The sequence below is a fragment of the Rhincodon typus genome, chromosome 21, assembly GCF_021869965.1.
Source record: "Rhincodon typus isolate 14 chromosome 21, sRhiTyp1.1, whole genome shotgun sequence".
In the NCBI taxonomy this organism is placed as follows: Eukaryota; Metazoa; Chordata; class Chondrichthyes; order Orectolobiformes; family Rhincodontidae; genus Rhincodon; species Rhincodon typus.
This window is the reverse complement of record NC_063352.1, coordinates 39,179,968-39,205,117: the sequence shown is the minus strand read 5'-3', so window position 1 is coordinate 39,205,117 and position 25,150 is coordinate 39,179,968. Positions and strand designations below refer to the sequence as shown.

The 25,150-nt window shown below is 39.2% G+C and overlaps 1 protein-coding gene across 1 annotated transcript in view; it reads right to left on the bottom strand.

Moving 5' to 3' along the window:
- The window catches only part of sdk1a (sidekick cell adhesion molecule 1a), a 720,929-nt gene that overhangs the window by 211,260 nt on the left and 484,519 nt on the right, over nt 1-25,150 (bottom strand). The window contains exons 12-14 of the mRNA XM_048609738.1: nt 22,754-22,856; nt 19,800-19,976; nt 15,975-16,111 (exon numbers count right to left, since the gene is read on the bottom strand). Coding sequence (XP_048465695.1) covers nt 15,975-16,111; nt 19,800-19,976; nt 22,754-22,856 — 417 coding nt within the window. The remainder of the gene's footprint in view (nt 1-15,974; nt 16,112-19,799; nt 19,977-22,753; nt 22,857-25,150) is intronic.

Below are 25,150 nucleotides of genomic sequence, written 5' to 3'. Positions count from 1 at the left end.
AGGACATAACCTAAGGCATATTTCTGAGACAAATGGACAATTGAATTTGTAAAACACAACTGGTGTTTAACCAACTTGATTCAGGTAACAGAGAGGATTGATGAGGTAACAGGGAGGATTGACAAAGGTTACACAGTTGATTTGGTGTGTCTGGACTTCGTAAAAGCATTTGATCGTGACCCATAATCGGTTTGTCAGCAAAGTTAAAGGCCATGGAATGCAAGAGACACTGGCAGAAGTTGGCTGAATGACAGGAAACAGAGTTACAGTGATTAGTTTTGTGGGATTCGAGGAAGGTGTGCAGTGATACTTTAGACATTTATAGCACAGAAGAAAGCCATTCGACACTTTCGATCTATGCTGATCCTCCATTCAGCACTCTAGTCAGTTCCATTTCCTCAATCTATCCCTGAGCTCTGCATGTTTATTGCCTTGAAATGCCAATCCAATGCATTTTTGGAAACAAGATTGTCTCTGTTTGCACCATTCCCTCATAAGCAGTAAGTTCCAGATCATGACTGTTCACTGTGTTAAAGGTTCTTCCTTATATCCCCCCTGCAGCTCTTGACCAAACCTTAAATCTGTGAGCCCTGGTCCTTGTACCATCAGACAGACTTTTCTTCTCTAACTTACTGAAACCTGTCATAATCTTGTACACGTCCATCAAATCTCCCCTTTTTGCGCCAAAGAGAAAAATACTAACTTCTCCAACCTAACCGCGTGGCTATTACCCTCCATCCCATTACTAACCTCTGCACCCTCTCAAGGACATTCACATTTTTCCTAAATTGTGGTGACCAGAACTGAATTCAATTCACTAGTTGTGTCTAACTAGAGTTTTATAAAAGTCCCCTTCTATTTGTGAAGCCCACCGTCCCATATGCTTTGCTCACCATTCTCGCAAAATATCTTGCCATCTTCAAAGCTCTACGAACACACACCAAGATCCTTCTATTCCTGTATACTTTTTAGAACTGCCACTAAATCTATTTTGCTTCTGCCTATCCATTTTGCTAACATTTATTACCTCACACTTCTCTGTATTAAAGCCCATTTGTACTTGCCTACCCATTCTGATAGTCTATTTAAATCACAGAACATAGAACTTAGAACAGTATAGAACAGTACAGACCCTTCAGCCCATGATGCTGTGCCGACCTATTATCCTACTCTAAGATCAAACTACCATGCATACCCTACATTTTACTACCATCCATGTGCCTATCCAAGAGTTGCTTGAATGTCCCTAATGTATCTGATTCCACTACCACCGCCGACAGCGCATTCCATGGACCCACCACTCTGTGTAAAGAATCCTATTGTATTGATTAGTACCACAGTAACTGAGGTCACTCCTTCCAGTTTGGTTGCATCAGCAAATTTTTAAAAAAATATTTTGTATTCCAATATCCAACTCATTTATAGTTATCAAAGAAGGGCAGGAATCCTAGGACTGATCCTTTAGGAACCCCAATGTTTTATATCTTCCAATCTGAAAAATAATCATTTCTCATGACTCATTTTCTATCCTTCAGCCAATTCTTTATACAAATTGACATGAAAACACCTATTCAACAAGCCAAAATTCTGTTTATCAATTTTATTACTACAGTTAGTTTTTCTTGATACATATTCATGACTAATACTGGCATTCTCAAGTCACAATTTTGAAATGTGTAGATGATACAAAACTTAAGTACTGGTGAGCCCTGAGGATAATGATATATTTCAAGAGGACACAGATGGGCTGGTAAAACGGGTCAACACATGGCAGATAAATTTTAATGTGGATAATGTGAAGCAATACATTTTGGTAGGAGGAATGAACAGAGGCAATATAAACATAAGGTACTATTTGCAAAGGGGTGCAGGAACATGGATACCTTAGAATATATGTGCCCATATAATTGAATGTTGTGGATAGATTGAGAAAATGTTAAAAAGCCTCATGGGATCCTGAGCTTTATAAATAGACATAGGGTTGGATTTACAGTTTTCTGCGATAGGCCTAAAACTAAGGAGTCCACTTGGTACAAACTCAATATGTACAATTAAGTGTCAGATAACCAATCAGCAGCTGTCAATCTGGAAGGATAAGGCCAACCAAAAGAGCAAAAGGGAAATTCCATGCTCAAACAATCTTATAGACTGGGACATCATGCAGCAGAGGGGTAAGGTTGTGAATAGGAAGTCAGTCATAGCTAGAACTGTAAAGGCACCTTGCTCTTGGAAGCAATCTTTTTTTTCCATTGAACTTGCACAAAACATAGAAGTTGTCATCAAACAAAAAGTACGTCCAGTTCCCCAGCAGAATCAGGTGATACATGCAATCAGAGTTCTGGTGACTGACCAATTTTATCTCAGCTGCGCTGCTTCATTATATTTTGCATAAAAGACTCAAAATTTTCACATCCAACACCCAGGAAATGCAATGGGCAATGAGAAAATTATGGGCAATTTGGGTTGTACTCAACCTTAATCATTAGTGATTACAAAACAGCACGTCGGCACTTGCTTTCCACACTTGTTCATTTCTGCAATTTGGGAGACTGACATGATGATATCGTAAAGTTGACACTTTGTCATCACTCCCTAATTTATATTTGCATGATGAGGCCTTGATTTCCAGACATAAAATACAAAAACAAGAAAGCTATGGTGAATCTTTATGAAACACTAGTTTAGCCTCAGTTGAAGAATTGAGTTCAATTCTGGCACCATACTTTTAAGAGGAATGTGAAAGATTTACAAGGTGGCAAAAAAGAAATATGAGAATGATTTTAAGGAAGAAGGACTTCAGTTGTGTAGATAGATTGGAGAAGCTCGAGTTGAGATTTTACAGAGGTGTTCAAAATCATCATGGGTCTAGACAGAACAGATCGAGAGAAACTCCTCTCATTGGCACGAAGGTCAATAAACCTAAGAAATTGAATTAAATGACTGGTAAAAGAACCAAACGGAGCATGCAGCAAATATGGTTTGCCCCACCTGACTTGATGTACTGATCTCTTATATCAAATCACAGAATAGAATAATTACAGCATAGGAGACTATTCAGCCCTTCAAGCTATATTGGTTCACTGCAAGAGCAATTTAGCGGGCCCCATGCCTCATCCCTTGGCCTGCAATTTTCTCCCCTATAAGTTCTTACTCAATTCTTTTAGAATGCCCCTCAACTAATTTGCCACAAGTAACCCTTTCAACAAGTGCATTTCAGAGCATAACTCAGTTCAGGAACTCAATAAAACTAACTACTCTTAAAGGTCTGTTTAGTTACTATCAGCTGACTGACAGTGAATGTGGAATTTGCTAGAAGGCAAACAATTGTCATATTTTCTAACATGCGGCATATCTGTTGACAGACAACAGCTAAAATATGATTTCTGTTTTCACAGAACAACAATGGTCCGAACTGAACAGTGACTAAAAATTCATCTGCTGCTAAATTAAGGCAGTCTGGTACAACTTGTTACCTGTGAGAATTAAAAACAAGCCCTTTTAAACTTTAAAACGAGACAGCCAAGCAGTTGAAGAAAACACCATTACAGTATAACTGATGTACAAATCTATTAAGAAGTTTAAATTTTGGTTTAATCAGATATCTTTTTCATGTTTATCAAGACAAATCTGAAAAGAGCCTATGGGGAAGAAATGAACATGCATTTTAGTGTATGAAACTTCAATGAATTGTGGACGATTTGAAAGAGGAAATGTTAAAAAAAGATACAAACCATCTTCCGGAGGAATAAAAAGTGCAAAAGCCATAAATTATTTTACTTCTTTCTTACTCATGGTTTTGACAAACAGTACATAGCTACAATGATGTTAGCAAATCAAAGTCTCACACACAGATATGTTAAAAATTGAGGCAATTATCACTAACTTTACTAACCAGTTCTGAGGAAGGGTCACTGGACCTGAAACTTTAGCTCTGATTTTTTTCATCACAGCTGCTGCCAGACCTGCTGAGCTTTTCCAGCAACTTCTGTTTTCATTGCTAACTTGGACATTTCTTAAATTTGTGATTTTGTTAAAACTAAAGTTGCTACTGTGAATGAGGTGGCTGAATATTCAGATATAATAAGAGGCTTTCTTCCCACTTTCCAGAGGCACCTTCTGTTCTAACTTTTCCTCACTTCACAGTTACTGTCCGTTGAAAACTTGCCTTGTTTCTCCAGAGGCTCTCTCCACCTTAATCTTTTCACTTCACACAGATATTCCCTGCACTAACCCTTTCCTCACTTCACAGAAGCATTTTCCACCCTAACTATTTTACAAAGGCGCATTCTGCCCTGATGTTTCACAACTTTATAGACATCTTATTGCCCTACTCATTGCCACAATTTTCAGAAGCACTTTCTGCCCTAATCTTTCCGGATTTCATGAAGACACTTTTGACCCTAAAGTTTCTTCCAACTCAGAGGGACACTGAACTTTTCACCACTTCACAGAGGCATTTTTCTCTCTCAAGTTCATTATTCAGACAGGCACTTAACTTTGCATTTCACATGTTAGCCACCCAACCTTGAATCAGAAAATCCCCAACATCTAGCGGTTTCTCCATTTACTGCAGAGAAGAACTCAAGACAGGTAACTTTCAACTTTGACAGGTGAAAACATGACAGATCAAGTCTCACATTATAAATCCTTGTCCAAATTTCCTAACTGCAGGACATACAATGGGCAAAATGTATAGCGAGGGTTTCTTCTGATACTGCAGGTTTTCAGCCCTGTTCAAAATCAAACTTATCCCCTATCTCTTTAACATGCACCTTCCTCCCAAAACTGCCCTGATGATCTATATTACTGTTGGCACAAACAAAATAAAAGTGTGAATCTGCACGTATCTAACAATGCTGACATCAATAATTCTGTTTCAGAAGGTACCTGTCTCTCCTTTTAGGCAATACACATTGCAGGGGAGGGGATGGCCTAGTGGTATTATTACTGGACTGTTAATCCAGAGACCCAGGTATTATTCTGGGGACCCGAGTTCATATCCCACCACAGAATTTTGAATGTAATTTTAAAAATGTGGAATTAAGAGTCTAAAGAAGACCACAAATCCATTGCCGGTTGTCGGAAAAACCCATCCGGTTCTCTAATGTCCTCTTTGGGAAGGAAACTGCCATCCTTAGCTGGTCTGGCCTACATGCGACTGACTCTTAACTGCAATTAGGGATGGGCAATAAAAGCTGGCCTAGCCAGCGATGCCCTCGTCCTTTGAATGAATTGAAAAAACATCTACTGGTACTATGCACCTTTTCTACACGACTGCCTCGACACTGTGAGAAAGAGCCCCCCTTGTCCTTCAGATGCTGCAATTTTGAGTCAACACTTGGGACAAAAGCATGTCGAACCTCACTATGTTGGCCATGCAGGCTAACGTTGCAAAAAACAATTGACTTTTCCAACTAGCTGAGTGAACAATGATTGGAATCAAGCAATGCATAGGACAGGAGAAGGCCTGGACTCTAGGGGGTCCCTGTGAACAGGGTGTGCATTGGGGTTGGGACCACTGTGCTCAGATTAGGGAAAGGGCAAAGGCCTGGGCCAGGAGTAGCACTGGAGCAGTGATTTCTGTCCTGGTCCTGGATTCAAGAGCTAAACAAGTTACAGCATGAAACAGAAAGATCTAGGGGTTCAGGTACTTAACTCTTTGAAAGTTGCATCCCACATAGACAGGGTAGTTAAGGAGGTGTTTAGCATGCGTTTAGTATTGGAGTTGAGATGTCATGTTGAGGTTGTACAAGACATTGGTGGGGTCACTTTTGGAGTACAGTGCGCAGTTCTGGTCGCCCTGCTAAAGGAAGGATATTATTAAATTGGAGAGGGTTCAGAAAAGATTTACAAAGGTGTTGCTGGGACTAGAGGGTTTGAGTTATAAGAAAAGTCTGAATAGGCTGGGATTTTCTTCATTGGAGTGCAGGAGGTTGACGGGTGACCTTACGGAGGTTTGTAAATCATGAGGGGCATGGATAAGGTAAATAGCAAAGGTATTTTACCTAGGGTGGGGGAGTTCGAAACAAGGGGGCATAGGTTTAAGGTGAGAAGGGAAAGATTTAAATGTGACCTGAGGGGCAACTTTTTCACACAAGAGGGTAGTGCGTATATGGAATGAACTGCCAGAGAAAGTGGTAGAATCAGGTACAATTACAAAATTTAAAAGACATTTGGAAGGTACATAAACAGGAAAGGTTGAGAAGGCAAATGGGACTAGTTTGGGAAACCCCGTCAGTGCAAATGGGTTGGACCAAAGGGTCTGTTTCTGTGCTGTACGACTCTGTGACTCTATAAATGAGGCCAAATATGTAAACTGTTTGCTGAGCAAAATCTTTGCCCATCCTAAAGGAACCCCACACTACTTAGCTCACTCCCCATAGTTCTGTTTCAAATATTTGTCCTTTTTAAAAAGGATGTAGTAGACGTTGCCTGAAATGTTGTAGCAAAACATTTCAAGCTGTTACAAGCTAAGCACAGCACACCCACAGGGTGTGACATTGATGTGAAAAACCCTCTTCAAAGCAGTGATGCTACTTTGTAGCATTTCGGCTGTATAACCACTGATCTGCACACTTCAACAGGACTTGAAGTTACAGTTCAACAGCTGATTAGTTGCCCCAGAGGACAGAAAATTAACATTTCATGAACTCATAGCTGAGCCATGTATCCAATCTCTGACATAAAATTCTCAGCAATTAAATATTTTGTTCTTTTTGTCAATATTGTTGTTTAATTTTGTTTCAATGAAGCATCACGGAACATTTTTCTGTATAAAAGAAATGATAAAATTGTAAAATTGTTAGTAAAACATCTTCTTGCAAAAGATCTGCATTTTTTGAAGCTACATACAACAGTTTTAGAGATGTCCCATTATATTATAAATATCCATCAGGAAATAGTTCAAAGATGTGTGCTGTGAAGGGAAGATGCCAAATAAGTTTTATTCCAGTGCCCTTGTTGCCCCCAAAGTGCTCAGCTTTACGTATATTCGTTTAGGTGCTAGCCATGGCTCAGTTGGTAAAACGTCTCCTGAGTCAAAAAACCTAATATGTGAGGATGACATTACCTGATTCGAACCCATGACAAACTTTCAAAGCAGGGTTCTCTTTCTGTTGTCATGGCCATCATTTATTTCTTAACTGACCTTAGAAAAACAAGTTATCGGATCATTATCACACTGTTTTCTATGGGAGATTGCTGTGCGCAATTTGGCTGTCATATTCCCTACATTACAGCAGAGACTGGACTTCATTGCCTGTAAGGTGCTTAAGAGGCCCAATGGTTGTGAAAATGCACATTATATTAGACAAAGAGGCCCTTCTGCCCATCAAGTTTGCACTTACAGAAAAGCACTCTAAATCTACACTTGTTCCCTTTGGCCCATTGCCTTGAATGTTATAACTTTTCAAGTGCTCATCTAAGTACTTTTTAAAGGTTGCAAGGTTTCCCGCCTCAACTGGCCGCGCAAGCAGTACATTCCAGATTCCTGCCACACACTGTGAGAAAATTGTTTTCCTCAAATCCTCTCCAAACCTTCTGCTTTACTCCTTAAAATTATTAGCTTGTTTACCTTTCCACTGAGGAGAACAGGTACTTCCTAACCAAGCTATCCATACCTTTCACAATCCTATACACCTCAATCAGCCTTCTCTGCTCTAAAGAGAACAAATAATCCAAACTTATCCAGCCATTGAACAAAGCTAAACTGCTTCATCCCAGGCAGCATCCTGGTTAATCTCCTCTGCACCTCCGTCAGTGCAATCACATCTATTCTCTAGTGCAGTAACCAGAACTGCACATAGTATTCCAGCTGCAGCTTAACCAAAGTCCTGTACAGCTCCACCATAACATCCCTGCTCTTATAATCTATGCCATGACTGATAAAGGTAAGTGTCTCACTTGCCTTCTTAGTTACACTTAACTATCTCTCCTGCTGCCTTCAGTGATCTGTGGACAAAGCACCCTAAGATTCCTCTCAAACAAAAATAGAAATTGCTGGAAGTACCTCTGGTAGCATCTGTGGAGAGGAGAAAGACTTAATATTTTGAGTCCAGTAACTCTTCTTCAGAGCTGATTTAAGCCAGAAAAAGGTTGGTATATATCCTGAAGATGTGGTGGGGGGAAGCAGGGATGAGTAAATGACAGGTGGTGTTGGAGCCTAGAAAGAGAAATACATTTTGACAGACAAAGGAATGGGTAAAGGTCAGCCTGAGAGAATCAACAGTGGTTGAAAATGGATTGTTTACGGTAGTAGCCCATGAGATGACGAGGTCTGGTGTGAGGAGTGGTTGGGGCAAGGAGATAACGGCAGAAAGTGCTCAGGCCCTAACATTATTGAACTCGATATTGAGTCCTGAAGGTTGCAGGGTCCCCTCGAAGAAAACAAGGTGCTGTTCTTCGAGCTTGTGCTGAGCTTTGCTGAAACACTGCAGCAAGCCTGAGATGGAGATATTGGCCAGGGAACACAGTGATGCGTTGAAATGGCAGGCAACAGAAGCCATGGCAGATGGTGGAATCTGAATTCAATAAATACATGGAATTAAGAATCTAATGACGACTGTGAATCCATTGTCAATTGTTGGAAAAACCCATCTGGTTCACTAATATCCTTTTATGGAAGGAAACTGCCAACCTTAGCTGGTCTGGCTTACATGTGACTCCAGACCCACAGCAATGCGGTCAACTCTGAACTGGCCTCTGGGCAATAAATGCTGCCTAGCCAGCGATGCCTTCATCCTGTGATTGAATAAAGAAAAAAAGAGCCTCCCTTTTCTGTCTTTTAATCCAGTTCTAAATATTCCTCAAGGATTTCCGAGCTTGGTGCTCCTCCTACATTTCACTCTAAAGGGAACATGTTGGGCCTGCACTCTTGCCAATTCCATTTTGAAATGTTCTGTTGTAGGTTTGATCTGAAGCAGCTTTTCCCAATCTACTTTGGCCAGATCTTGCCTTATTTTAATGAAATCTGCCTTCCCCCATTCAAAATCCCATTTTTGTGACCATCTTATTCTTTTTCCATAACAAACTTAAAACATACAGTGTTGTGGTTCCTATCTCTAGAATGCTCTCCCGATTGCCACTTCAAACACCTGTCTGGTTTCATTCCCCAGAATTCGGTCCAGCACTGCAGTGTCCCTTGTTGGACCTTCTATATATTGATATAAAAAGTTCTGAACACATTCCAAGAAATTTGCCCCCCCACCAAACCCTTTACACTATGACTATCCCAATTAATGTTGGGGAGTTGAAATCCCGTAATATAATTACCCTATTTTTGTTTTTATACACTGCTGTAAATTGTCTACTTACCTGCTCCTTTATTGCCCACTGACTATGATGCACATCGAACAGTGTGCCTTCCCCTATTTTATTCCTAAAGTCTACTCATAAAGCCTTGTTTGAACACACTTCCAAGAGATATTGTCTCTATTCACTGCAGTAACTGACTCTTAACTAATAATACAATACCACCTCCTCTTTTACACCCTCCCCTATCCTGCTTGAAGATCCTATACCCTGCAATACTGAATTGCCAGTCCGGTCCTTTCATCAGCCACATCTCTGTGATGGCAACAATTCGCCATTTCATGGGTCAATCCATGCCCTTAACTCATCTATCTTGCCTATGATATATCGAGCATTAAAGTACAGGCTATCAACCCTTGCCTCACTCTGTTGAAACACAATGTGGCTCAACTCCCTCTGCCGAAGTTTGCAGTGTCCCTATTCTACTAGCAGTGTCCCCTTCCCCACGAACCAGTTTAAATTTCACCCAATGCACTAGCAAACTCACCCGCAAGGATGTCAGTCCAATTCTGTTTCGGGTGTAGACTGTCCCACTTGCACAGATCCCACCTTCCCCAGAAACAGTCCCAGTTATCTTTGAATATAAAATCCCCCCTCCTGCACCAATTCTCAAGCCACACATTCATCTGCCCTATTCTCCTATTTCTGTACTCACTGGGGACTGAACTGGATTAGCCATATAAATACATGGCTACAAGAGCACGAGAGAAGACAGAAGGCCTGCAGTACATTACTCAAAGCCTGACTGCAATTTACAAGGCACAAGATGTGATGCAATATTCCCCACTTGCCTGGTTGACTGCAGCTCCAACAACATTCAAGAAACAAGCAAATAATACTATTATATAAAATAAACTATAAAATTAAATAAACTATTATATGCAGATTTTTGGATTCTGTATTTCTATCAAATGCATTTTAAATCAAGCAAAAGTATGTAGACAGTCCAAAGCAGCATGACATAATAGTGAACCTGCAGAATCACAGATATTTATAGAGCTCATTGAGACCATTCAGCTCCATCTACGTCTAGTCAGCAGAAACAGCTTATTATAGATGGAACCAAAGGAACCCACAGCCACTGGTTTAAATTGAAGCTCTGCAGTTCTGTCATATCCTGTCATGAATGAAGTCATAATTAAATAACTAATTGCCAGACATGGGTCCGTGAACATTTCCATCCCCAATGATGGCAGATTGTCGTTCATGAGTGCAGAATACAAGGCTGAAGCATCTGCAATCATCCAGCTAGAAATACTGAGTGGATGAACCATCTCTATCTTCTCCTAAGGTCTCCATCTTTACAGCTGCCATTCTGCAGCCAGCTCATTTCACTGCACATGATATCAAGAAACAGTTAAGAAAATCTGGTGCAGCAAAAATTATAAGTTTGGACAACATCCAGCTGAAGACTTATTGCTTCAGAATGAGCTATGTCCTTAACCAAGTTGTTTCAGTACAGTTACAAAAGTCACACCTGCCAAACAAAGTGAAAAATTGTCCAGGTATAGTTACTTCAATCAAAAAGTTTGGGCATATTATGATCCAATGCAGCAAATTACCATCCTATCAGTCTAATCTCAATCATCATTAAACTGAATGCAAGACATCATTAGTCCTATGAAGCAGTACTTGCCAATTTCTGCTCACCAATATTCTAGGATTACTCACTTCCAGAACTCATTATAGTCTTGGTCCAAACATGGGAAAACAAACTGAGTTCTAGAAATGGGATGAGAATGAGGACACAAAAAAGCATTTGCCTAAATGCAGCAGCAACACATTCTAATACAACTGAAATCAATAGGAATTAAGGGGGGGAAGCTCTCTCTGAATCTTTTCAAACACAAAGATCCAGTAGTTGGCAATAAATTATCTCTACTTCAGGTCACTGCTACTTAAATCTCTGTTGGCAGTTTCCTAGGCACCATAACCTCCAAATTCTTTGTCATTGGTCTTCCGTCTTACAAAGTTGGATGATGTTTATTATTGGTTGCGTGGTGCTCAGCTCTGTTCAGAATTCAAAAGAAAATGAAGCAGTCCATGCTACATGCAACAAGACTCATCCAATATTCAAGTTTTTCCTGACAACAGCAAATAAAATTTGCATCACAAAGCTGAACCACCTCTTCCTGACACTCAATAGCTTACCTTTGTTGAGTCCACCTCTTGAACATTCCTTGGGTGGTGGAGTTTCCATCAATCAGAAACAACTACACCAGCCACAAAAATACTGTGTCTGCAAAAGTAGGTCAGATTCCAATAATCTTTTCTTTTATTATTTGCTTGCTTCTTAAAAGTTGTTGATGCGCTCAGCCAGGCAAGTGGAGAATATTCCATCACAATCCTGCCTTGTGCCTAGGTGGACAGGCTTTGAGGAATTGAGGTGAGTAACATGATGCAAGACTCCTATCATGTGATATGGTCTTACAGCCATTTATTTGAACAGGGCAAGCCATATAGTTTCTGATAGTCTCTGGTCAATGGTAACGCCCAAGACGTTCATAGTGGGGTGGTGGGGGGTGGGTGGGCGGCAGGGGTGGATCTTTCTACATTTGGACATGGACTGCTCACTTCTTGCCTCCCTCATGCTTGTCAACCATCCAGAAGGCACAAGTAAGGAATTTGGTGAAATGTTCTCCAATTGCCTGGATCAGTGCAGCCCCAAGAACACTCAAGAAGCTCACTACCAACCAGGACAAATCAGCCCACTTGATTGGTACCCAACCCCAGCTTTCTACATTCCCCTCCTTCATCTCGTTGGTACAATGTTTACTGTCCACAAAATACATTGCAGAAACTCATTTCCTTCCAAACCCTCAACCATGGCCATCTAGAAGGGCATTGGTAGCACATATACGGGAACACCACAACTTGCAAGTTCCTCTACAAGCCAGTCACCTTCCTGACTTGTAAAAATATCCGTTCCTTCAATGTCACTTGGTTAAAATCCTGAAGTCCCTTCATAACAGTCCTGTTGGTGGCCCCACACCAAACAGACTCATAAGGGACCACATATTTTACTTTTCAGATTATAAACTGAAATGGAAGTGGGAAATGGCTATTCAGATGAAATATCAGGAGAATTTCACAACTTGGAAAAATCAAGTGCTGCACATCTTCAGCTGTGCAAGATAATACTGCTGTTCAAGCAGTGAGATTGGTACATGATTGAAACTGAATAGCATCAAACATTCTTGAGCTAAGGAAAAACCGCCTGATACCCGTCCTTGGATTGCTTGAGCTACTGTTTACAACAAATTTGTCAATACAGAACAACTGAAGGCCACCAGAATTGACAAACTGAAAACATTCCTCTCTCTTCTTCAAGAATGCTTAAAAGAAAGAATTCTAATAATAAAGACCGAGGTCCACCAGATCAACTATCACAGCGGATAATGACCATCCCATTACAGACAACTTTGTCATCATTGTTAAAATCAAAAGGAACCGAGAGAAGTAATTTAACCCAACAGTGAGATTTGGACTTTGATCTTTGTAAGTTTTTTCCCTGTCTATATTTTTTTCCATCTACAATATGTGCCAAACCATCTGTCCTTTATCTGTCTTAAACATGAATGTGTGTGTGAACATTTGAGGTTTATAAAGGGGTGCAGTTCAAGTTGCAGTGAAGTAATTTAGTAATGCTTTCCTGCCCCTGTCATTTGTTTAAAAGTTACTTACATTACAATAGGTGCTTTCTCTTAATGAAACCTAGTTTTAACTGCCTTTGTCCTGAACAGCAGTTAGTTAGGCAAGTTGATTATCTTGGTGATTTAGGTGGGATTTTACACATTTTGTGATGGCTTATGCAACCGTAGGCACACTTATTGGTATACCTATCCTGGTTAAGTCAAAAAAGATGTACAGCAGTTCAAGATGGCAGCTCATCACCAACTCCTCAGGGACAGTTAAGGATGGGCTATAAATACTGGCCCAGCCAGCAAAGTCCATATCTGTCTGCACTTCAAGAAGACAACCCTCATTCCCTACTGAGAGATTTGATACCTTAGCTGACAATATGCCAGGGAGAGCCAGTACCCTTACAATTTACAAACATTTGCTTGAAACTTTTTATAAATTTGTCATGAATTTTATCCCTATAACGAATGATTTTTATTTCCACTTTTCACCTCTATTCCTAATGAAAATATCATTGATAACTAAGTCGAGATATTGCCTATCAAATAAGCCCATCAACGGATTGGACCTAACATTAAGATACTAAGTATACTGAATGTAACAATTTTTGGTCCACTTGATAGAAGTCCATCTGGGTCAAAGGGAAAAAGTTCTTAACCATCAGACATACCTCTTTTAAACTGACCAGTCAAAAACAGTCCAGATAAACAAATACTCCGTATTGTTATTATTAGAGATATTACTATACTGTAAAAAAATGATAATTTCATTTTGAGTGCATCCTTTCCCTTTATTATATGTTTTAAAAAATTGACTGTCGTGATATATCAATGCCACTCTACTGAAGCATATGCATATCAGTTATCCTTTTAAATATGTAACATCTACTGTTTTGCATTGTGTTTTGAGAAGTGACTCTACATCCTTCTTGGCAAGATGCTAAAAATCCTGGGGAGTTTGTTTTAGTTCATGTGCTTAATAAAAATCAAAGTGAACTGACTATTACCAGAACAACTGAAATCTTATCCACTGCAAAGATAAAAGAGAGTTCTAGAATTCTGTTCATGGTTCAACAAGCCTATCAAGTCATCTACATCTGCCATCTGCCATCTGCTCTGAATCAAACTATTGCTCTGACTCAAACTCTACATGATGCTCCTGTCACAACTGCACAAATACTGTGAACAGAAGATTATAACAGGGTGTAAAGAATCAATTTCACAACTCTAACAGGCTAAAAGAGGAAGCTAAAAATAATTGCTATTCATCTTTTTGAAGCCTGACACTGTGTGGCTTATTGAACAGCTGACACTGCAAATTTGATAATGATCATCTGTACAAACATTAATCTATCACTAGTTAACTCCTCAGAAACTGTAGCACTTGGGGAAGTGTCTACCTGCAGCAAGGCCTGGACAATCTTCAAGCATAGGCTGATAAGTGACAGGAGCATTCATGCCACATGTCCCAACAAAGGAGAATCTAAGTATCTCTCCTTGACAATTAATGATATCATTGCTAAATCCAGCACCATCATTATCCTACAAGTTACTACTGACTAAAAACTAAACTTGCCCCCAGTCATATAATTATCGTGGCTACAAGAACAGGTGAAATGCTAGGAATTCTGTAGAGACTGTTTTTATGAAACATCAATGTTTTGAACTACTAGTCAGAAGAAAATGTTTCAAAAAGTCTGATAGAAATTGCTGCACTTAGTGAATTAACATTAAGACAGAAATATATGGACAACTACTTTCACTATGTATCACAGTGATTTTCCCGTTAACAGGGGCCTACCAGAACTTTTTGATTTTTTTGACATTGTTTGATATCATGCACTTTCAACAAATTTCATTTGCTCTTAAAAACAATTATTCAGTCATCTCATGATCTTATTTGTGGTGAAATACAATCTTTCAGCTATTAGTGGATATCCATTGCATTGAACAGCAATTGCAGCTATAATTTAACATAGCAAGTGGTTATCAACAGGCATCTAAGGCATTAAGTGGCAATGAATGGAGTATCAAAGTATTCAAACTTTTGCAGTCAGCGTTGATTTCCTTTCAGTGCTTAGAATGGTTGCACTGTTTTCAAGCTCTTCCCAACCTCCCCTGCAAATTTTATCCGGTCAAATTCACTGTTAGACTCCCAGAAAAAAAAAGTTTCAACCAGTGATTGCACACACTGTCTTATTGAGAAACTATTTGAGAGGCATGTTCATTATTTCATTTTTATTTTTTGAGCATAAATGTGAAGAATTACATAATTCAATGATGACTTGCCAGAGTTGAAATGTACACTGGTTCTCAAAGATAAACGTGTAAGCTAATGTTTGCAATATGGTGCATCTCAAAAATCAAAAAAATTTATTTCATAATCTCATCAATGACTTTGTAATTTTATTTGTTTCATTATTATTCATTAGGATTGGCTGGACAAAAAGCATTTTGAAAATCTGATTGACGGTTGCACTTAACACCAACTGATACCTTTGAGACTTTTATTTCAATGCCTTTGAGGGCTTCGCTTTGATGCTTTTGAGCATTTCCTTCAGATTCCTTTGACAGCTTTGATTTGATGTCTAGAGTAGAGAAGCCAGTTGAAGGTCTTATGCAATGCCTAAGATGCCTTACCAGCAGTTTGAAATCTTCGAGCACTTCATTCATTCTAAATAAGAATGCATCACATCAAACGGTAGCAAAATTACTTTTAAGAATACTGAAAACAAAAGCAATGTCAAAATTTTCTGGTAGGGAAGATCTGCAGAAGTAGGGTAAATGCAAATTTGAAGGTGCTCTCTCAGCTGCACAAATTCTACCATAAATGGATTTCAAATGCATCAGAATTACTTAACATTAACTGTGACACCGGTCAGCAAAATATTCCACATCATCATTGGCAACCGACATGCTTTTCATGTAACATGCTCATCAAAAAAGATGTTTGCCAGTGACAACTTATATAATATTTTTAGTATAGTTGGCAACAATGCTAAACAGAGCATAAGTAGCACTCACTGTTTTCAGATAACTCCACAATATAGTGCAGTATAGGGCTGTTTCCGTCAAAGGGCCGTGTCCATGATAAATCCACTGCCCGGCTGCTTGAAAAGTTTAAATTTACTTGCAGATTTCTGGGTGGGTGAGGAAGTTCACTAAAACAAAATGGAGAAAATTAATATGGAGTTAGAAAATAACACAAATTTTTGATTGCAATCAGCAGTAGTTATGAAGTTGATCAGTATGGATTGATTTTAAAAAATCCTGCATGGATGTTAAAGACAAATCATGTCCATTTAACTTGATTGAGTATTTTGATGGGGTAATAAAAAGGGTTGATGAGGATAATGTTGTGACGTTCAGTGGCTTCTGAAGGATATTTCATAAAAGTGCCACATAATAAACTTGTAAGCAAAATCAACACACATGGAGTAAAAGAAACAGTGGCAGAATGGATACAAAGTTGGCTGAGAACCAAGAAACAGGGTAATGGTCATTGGTTGTTTTTCATATTGGAGAAATACATACAGTAGAATACCCCAGGGGTTAGTGGTATTTCTTGATGGCCAGACGTGGATGCAAATGACACAAAATGTGTGAAGTTTGAAGATGGCGTTGATGAAAGAGACAAAGACAAGCTGGTGGTCTGGGTGGACACACAACAGTCAAAGTTTAATGTATTGAAGTGTGAAAGGATATTTGGATGCAATTTGAAAGGTATTGCCGGGACACGTGTACACAAATCACTCAAAGTGGCAGGACCAGTTGTGAATGGTAAGACAGACATTTAGGACCCTCGAAACGTTGCTTATTCATGGACCTGCCCAAATATCTTTTAAATGTTATAACTGTATCTGCATTTACCATTTCCTCTGGCAGTTCATTCCACATGTGAACCACCAACTACACTGAAAAGGTTGCCTCTCAGGTCCCTTTTAAATCTTTCTCCTCTCACCTTAAAACTATGCCCTTTAGTTTGAACTGTCCCTCCTCAGGGAAAAGACATTTGTTATTCACCTTATCTATAGTCCTCATAATTTCATAAACGCCCAGAAGGTCACCTCTCAATCTCCTATGCTGCGGTGAAAAATGTCCCAGCCTAGCCAGGTTCTCCCGTTTATTCAAACCCTCCAGTCCTGGCAACATCCCGGTAAATCTTTTCTGAACATCCTCGAATTTAATAATACCCTTCCTATTGTAGGGTGACCAGAAATGTACACAGTACTCCAAAAGTGGTCTAACCAACGTCCTGTACAACCTCAACATGATGTCCGAACTCTTACACTCAGTGTTCTGAACAATGAAAGCAAGCGTGCGAAACGCCTTAATCACCCTATCTACCTGTGGCGCAAATTTCAATGAACTATGTACCTGAAACCCAAGGTCTCCCTGTTCAACAGGACGACCCAGGGCCCCACAATTAACTGTATAAGTCCTGGCCTTGTTCACTTAACCAAAATACAATACCACACATTTACTGAAAGAAAACTCCATCTGCCACTCCTCAGCTCATTGGTCCAATTGATCAAGATCTCTTTGTAACCTTAGATAATCTTCTCCACTATCGACTATACCACCAACTTTAATGTCATCCGCAAACTTACTAACAATGACTCTTAAATTTGCATCTAAATCATTTATTTCAATGACAAAGAACAGTGGACCAAGTACCAATTCCTGTGGAACACTGCAGTCCAAAAAAATACCCTCCACCACCACCCTCTGTCTCCCACAATCAAGCCAATTTTGTATCCAATTAACAAGCTCTCCCGGAATCCCACGTGATCTAACTTTACTAATCAGTCTACCATGTGGAATCTTGTCAAAAGCTTTTTTAAAGTCCATGTAGGCAACTTCTACTGCTCTGCCCTCATCAATCTTTATGGTTCAGTCCTCAAAAAATTCAATCAAGTCTGCGAGACAAGATTTCTCACGCACAAAGTCACGTTGACTATCCCTAATCAGTCCCTGCCTCTCCAAATGCTTGTAAATCTTATCTCTCAGAATCCCCTCCAACAACTTAGACATCACTGAGGTCAGACTCACCAGTCTATAGTCACCAGCCTTCTCCTTACAGCGTTTCTTAAATAAAGGCATAGTACTAGCCAGCCCCTAGTCCTCCTGCACCTCACCTGTGGTGATACAAATATCTCTGCTAAGGTTCCGCAATTTCTTCCATAACTTCCCACAATGTCCTGGGATACACTTGATCAGGTCCTAGAGATTGATCCACCTTCAAGTTTTCTAATTCATCCAACACTTCCTCTTCTGTAGTGTGGATTGTTTTCAAGACATCAATATTTATTTTCCCTGAGTTCCCCATCCTCTATTTCTTTCTCCACAGTAAAAACTGATGTGAAATATTTGTTGATTATCTCTCCCATCTCCTGTAATTTCACACATAGACAATCTTGTTAATCTTTAAGGAGCCCTATTCTCTCCCTGGTTGCTCTTTTGCTCTTAATGTAGAATTTCTCTGGATTATCCTTAACCTTATCTCCCAAGGCTATCTCATATTCCTTTTTGCCCTTCTGATTTCCCTCTTAAGAATGCCTCTACATGCCTTATACTCTTCAAGAGATTCACTCAATCCCAGTTGTCTATACCTGACATACACCTCCTTATTCTTGACCAGAATCTCAATATGTTATTACATACCTCTGGAGCAGTTGCGACTCGAACACAGGCCTCTTGGTCCAGGGATTGAGACACTACCACTGTGCCTCAAGAACCCTAGCTATGTTCATATGTTTACATGTCCAATTCAAAACTGCATCAACTAGATATATCTTGAGCGTTACGAGACAGCCAAGGTGAATCCCAATCCACTGATTTTTAAATGCTGACTAACGGCTTTCCAGATGAGAAACAGATGGCTGCCAGTTGAAAATTTATCTCCAAGGTATTTCTCTGTAGTACAGGCTGAACAGCTGAAAGGTGTAAAAGTGAAGTGCGACAATGCCAGCACTGCTAAGAAATTATAATTACAAGTTTACATAGGTGCTTTCTATTTTAAATTTGGACATAGGAATTTTTAGTCCACATATAAAAACAAACATACTAATTTAAAATAGTGACTGAATTATTGACTGACTTTTTGTTGCTAAATTCAATTTTTATTTACCCTGATTCCACTGGTAATCCATAAGACCATAAGACACAAGAGCAGAAGTAGGTAATTCAGATCAGCAAGTCTGTTCTGCATTCATAGAGATCATGACCATCTGATAAACCCCAACTCCACTTTCCTGCCTGATCCCCATAAACCTTGATTCCTTCACTAATTAAAAATCTGTTATCTTAGCCTTCAATATACTTAATGGTCCAGCATTTACAGCCCACTGAGGGAATGAATTCCACAGATTCACTACACTGAGAGATGAAATTCCTTCTCATATCCATCTTACATCGGCGAGCCTTACCCGGAGATTAGGGGAAACAAATTACATACCGCTTGTAAATTTTGTCTATGTTCTAAGTTTATCGCTATCTGACACAGTTCAAAATAATCTAAAGTTTTGTCTCATGTTAATTTTGACATTGCACCCTATACAACCAAGTGTAATTCTTTAACAAATGTCAAGAAAAGCATAAACTTAACATTGACTCTGTGGTACTGCACTATATGGCTTCCTCTGGTCCAACAAAAGGTTCACCAATACTCTGTTTCCTGTTATTTCATGGGCTCTATGCTGACATATTAGCTAGGTCACACTTTGTCAACCGCACTTTGGAGGTCCAATAGAATAGTAAACTGTTAAAGGTAATGGCATAAGTTCACTGTAAAATAATTGGGAAAAAGGCTATCCAGTTTGATGGGAAAACAAAATCTTGTATACTCACATGACTTCCAGGCGGGCAGTTCTGAAGGCATTTCCTCCCAAGGACAGAACCTCACAGGTGTAGTCACCAATATCACCTGACCAAGTTTGACTAATATGAAGTGAGCCATTTTGCCCTATGATAATCCTGGGTAGAACATTTGCATCAATAATATTTCCATCCTTCTTCCAGACAAACCTAAAGAAATAATAGAAACTTTCAGGACTCCACAAAGGAAACTGTTAGTGCAACTAAATACATCTTTAATCCCCAAACACAAATGAGTTTAAGACAGATGGCAAACAAAATAGTAAAAAAAATTCAAACCTGTTTTGTACATACCCGCTTCTGATTTTGATAAAGTCGGGTATGGCGGATGTGCAAACAACACAAGTAAAGGAGATAGGTCAGACATTTAAATATTTTAATGAGTCTATGCCCTCAGAACTGTTTCTCTGTTAAGACTTTAATGCTGGTCAACCAAGTTCCCAGGTCTCTTGAAAAACCGTTAGTTAGGGGGAAACGGGGATTTCAACCTGGAACAGGATATGTGCCTTTCCAGCACTGCTGGTGGAGCAAGAGAACTGTCAGCAATTCCTCCTGAACTCTAAAATAAAAATCTCACTTCCCCCCTAATCAGACACATTCCTGTTACAACTACCATGCCCATGGCAATCACCAAACCCCCATCCAAGCCAGTAGTCATCACCTCTCTCCTAACCTTCCCTCCAATTTCTCTTCGATTTCTCCATAGCTCTATCTCTCTTTCAGATGCCTCTCCATCGTATTTTGATTCTGCCCTGACTTCTTCAACTCTTCTCTTCTATCCTATCATGATGTATCCTTTCTGTTCCAGATTGCACTCCAAATCCTGCAATTGTTCCAAACCCTCCAACCATGCTCCTTTGATTGATTGATCTATTGTCACGTGGACTGAAATACAGTGAAAAGCTTTGTTTACAAGCAGTACAGGCAGATAGATCTCAGCAGGCAAAGAATGTACAGATCAAAAAGACTTAGAGGCATACAGGTTACATTATTTGAGGCTACAGTCCATTCAACAGTCTGATAATGGCCGGAAAGAAGCTGTTCCTGAACCTGCTTGTGCACGTGTTCAGGCTTCTATATCCTCTGCCTGGCAGAAGAGGTTGTAGGAGGTCATTACCAGGGCGCGATGGGTCTCTGATGATGTTGCTAGCCTTTCTGCGGCAGTGAGCTGTGTAAATAGAGTCCATGGATGGAAGGCTGGCTTCCGTAATGGTCTGGACTGTGCACACCACCTTCTGTAGTTTCTTACAGTCCTGGGCAGAGCAGTTGCCATACCAGGCCGTTATGCACCTGGACAGTACGCTTTCAATGGTGCATCTGTAGAAGTTGATGAGGGACCTTATGGGACATGCCAAATTTCTTGAGCTGCCTGAGGAAGAAGAGGCATTGTTGTTCCCTCTTGACTGATGCATTTACGTGGGAAGTCCAGGAGAGATCGTTGGTTATTGTCACTGCGAAGAACTTGATGCTCTTCACTCTCAACCTCAGTTCCATTGATGTAGATGGGGGCTTGTTCTCCTTCTTTCTTCCTCAAGTAATGATCAGTTCTTTAGTTTTGCTGACGTTGAGAGACAGATTGTTTTAATTGCACCATGTCACCAAGTCCTCTACCTCCCTTCTATATTTTGACTTGTTGTTAGGTATCCATCCAACTACGATGTTGCTGTCAGCAAACTTGTAGGTGGCATCCATTCAGAATTTGGCAATACAGTCGTAGGTGTACAGGGAGTATCCCTTTTGCGATTTCTATCCCGGTTAGGACAAAATCCACCAGGTCTGTTTAGATATATTCCACAACCAAAAATGGAACAAAGCCCATCAATCAGATTGGTTTTTGGGAAGGCAACTTATTGGGAAAATAATGCATTTCACAGTTTTAAAACCCCAAGATGGATGTCATAGGATGGGGTACACAGTTATTGAACTGAGTTTGATAAGGTACAGTGAGAAACCTTGTGGTAAATATCTCTTAAATGTAATGCAGCTCAGATGTAACCTAAAAAAGGTAAGGTTCGGTCCTACATGTGTGCCGCTCGCATCTTGGTCATAACAATTCTAGAACAAAATTGGTTAGAATAATCCCAATTTTGAAGATCTGCCTTAATTAAAATTGGAGTGTTTATCTCATACATTTACAATCTGAAAGGATATTGCATTTTATAGATGCAAATTAGCGTGAATTATAGCAAAACAATTGATCAAACAACCATACAAATATTTAGATTTATAGAGGGTTAGTACATTGTTTCATAACATAAGCATGCTTTGACAATTCGTAGAACAACAAGATTCAATTAAAGATATTGAATCTGCTGCTTGGGTGCGAAATGTCACAGACAGTTTAGCGGCCAGGGCTGTTTCTTTCTATTGCCCATATGTGTTGACTAGGTTCAAGTCAATGGCAAATTTGTGACGCTTCAGGTACAAGTCAAATCAGCAATAAAAACAATGCACATGAGTCAAAGTGTTTGTGTTCATTATTTGGTCTGTTACCAGTTCCACGCAACCAACAGAATACACATTTATTGGCTATAGACTTAATTGCAGGATTCAAAACTGAGCAATAAAAATGTGCTCTTATATAAGCAGTTTTCACACTGAAAAATATTCCGAAATGCATCATAAAAGCATAATCAAGAAACTGGTACTGAGCTAGAGAAGGGCTGAAGGGACAAGAGGAGACATATTTGATTCATGCTGAAAAATAACGTGAACTGTAAAGTAACTAGACTGATGTACCTTCTTCTGTTAGCTACAAAATATCGTACATGTGAAGCAAGTCAAGATATTAATGAACAATGAGCACCAATGGAACAATCTACAGGAGTCTGTTTGTTTTTGTTGTTGTGCAGCATTTCACTGGCTCTGCAAAGCTAGCTATTTTCAACAGTTATGTCAATTGCAGGTTTTGTACCAGGCTGACTCACCGGATTGGGACCCTGGGATCATGAGATGCTCCACAAATTAGTACGGCTGTTGTTCCTTTGATTACACTGCAGTCTTTGGGTGGGACTGAGATAACAGTACGAGCTAGGAAAAACATAAGAAAGTTAGTATCGTTAAGTTATTGATGGTACTAATAGATCACTAAGATCAGCTTAACTCATTTTGGCATTGAGGAAACCTCCAGATTTATGTTTGTACTGTGAAGAATATTTCCAATACTCATTTAGATTCCTAAAAATAGGTATTAATTCAGCATTATTTGCACTGTATTAACTAAAATGTCATACCAAGAGATGAGACATTTGCTTTCGGTATATGTATAAATAACTGGATAATTTCACAATAATTGAGATTTCACATGCTTTTACACTCTAAACTCCAAAACACCCGTACTGTTTTGTGAAAAATCACATATTTCTTTTTTGGGATTGTAAACTGAAACGCAAATTGGACTGTTATAACTGAAATATAGGAGAGGTTTGCAACTTGAAAATCAAATTCTGCTTTTTTTTTTGAGCTGTGCGATATGTTTCTTTTGAAGCATTGAGAAAGACAGAAAAACCAAGAAAGATTAAAAGAAAAAATTCCAACAAGAAAATACCTAGGCCTATCTGATCAACCATCATATTGAAGATGACTATAACCCTACAGACAACAGCATATCATCATTGCTAAAAGGAAAAGAACTATGAGAAGATAACTCTTCACCTCTGAACTTTTGATGTTTGGAATTTAGTTTACCTGGTCTGTATTCTTTTCCCACCCACAGTATATGTGTTAAATGATTTGTCTGTCCTAATCATGATTGTGTGTGCACATATTTGGGGTTTTTTGAAGGGGTAAAGTTCAAGCTGCACAGTTGCTGATTAGAAATCCTTTTTTTGTTAAAGTGAGGTGTGTTACAATAAATATTACCATTTCTGACTTCTGTACTAGCAGAATCAGATGCGACAGATGTCATAGGATGGGGTACACTCAGTTATTGAACTGAGTTTGATAAGATACAGTGAGAAACCTTGTGGTAAATATCTCTTAAATGTAATGCAGCTCAGACGTAGCCTAAAAAAGGTAAGGTTCGGTCATACGTGTGTGCCCCTCGCATCTTGGTCATAACAATTCTAGAACAAAAAAGTTCTATAAACAATGGTTCTGAAAGAGTTTTATGATTGGAGATCAATGAATTAAAATGAATGGAAGAGGACTGGGGGCCAGGAGTGGGTACTAACCGAGTTGTGGCTGTGGGGAGCCAGTGTAAACACAATGGAATGAACAGCAATCTTCTGTGCCATGAATGCATTATGCAGTTTTTGCCCACTATCTCACATCTCTATGGACTGGTTTGTCAATTAACTTTCTTCTGTGTGATTTTAATTCATTTTTGACTTATTTCACTTTTTAAAATCTCTCTCTTTCTCTTTTAGTCTTCCTATTTCACCCGATACCATGACCTTCTTTCAACAGATGGTATTCAAGAGAATCAACATTGTTTTGCATGTGTATGAAATTTTCGTTATACAGTCCCTTGATTTGTTTGATTCACTTTTTATTTATTCTAATATCTCAATGTTTAATAATGATCCCTGGATGTGTCTCGAATTTTTTTTTGTTTCTTCTGTAGAAAGCAAAATGCTTTGTTGATTGTTTAAAATAAATGGTAAGTTGAAAGACAATGCCATTTATATTTATCATATGTTATTCTTGAGTTGCTACATTTTGTGTATCTATCAGAATTAAAAGAAATATCCAACATACTGCTTTAGGTTACTGTTTCTCCAGTGATATCACGTATTAAAGTCCCATTCTAGCTACCACCAATGATATTTCAAAGTACATTAATGCCAAAGCAATAAGAAAGTATATTTCAATAGTAATTTGCTAGTGTTACAGCACTTACAGTACTGTATGACACAATGATTTGTTTACCATTTTTACAGCATTACTGCTTTAAAATGGCACAGTCAATTAGCAGCTGAAACACGATTAATGACAGAAAGACAACAGCACCTGCGGAAGGAGCGAAAAGATAAGCTCAGTAGTCCAAAGGCAAAACATCATTCAGAAGCTGGTAAGAAGTGCTTGGGCAAGAATATGCCTAGGAAGAGAGAGAAAAAAACCCAGCCACACTGGACAATGCAAAGGACTTAATTGGAAGAATCAAGAGAGTGTTCAAGGGGGTAAAGTTAGAGACTCTTAAGGAAAAAGCAAAAACAGTACAAAGACCAGAAAGTGAAGGTATGGGAGTACAAAAGAAAATTATCACTTTTCATAATAAGCATGCTACCACTGACTCAGAGATAGTAGGAACTGCAGATGCTGGAGAATCTGAGACAACAAGGTGCAGGACTGGATGAACACAGCAGGCCAAGCAGCATCATAGG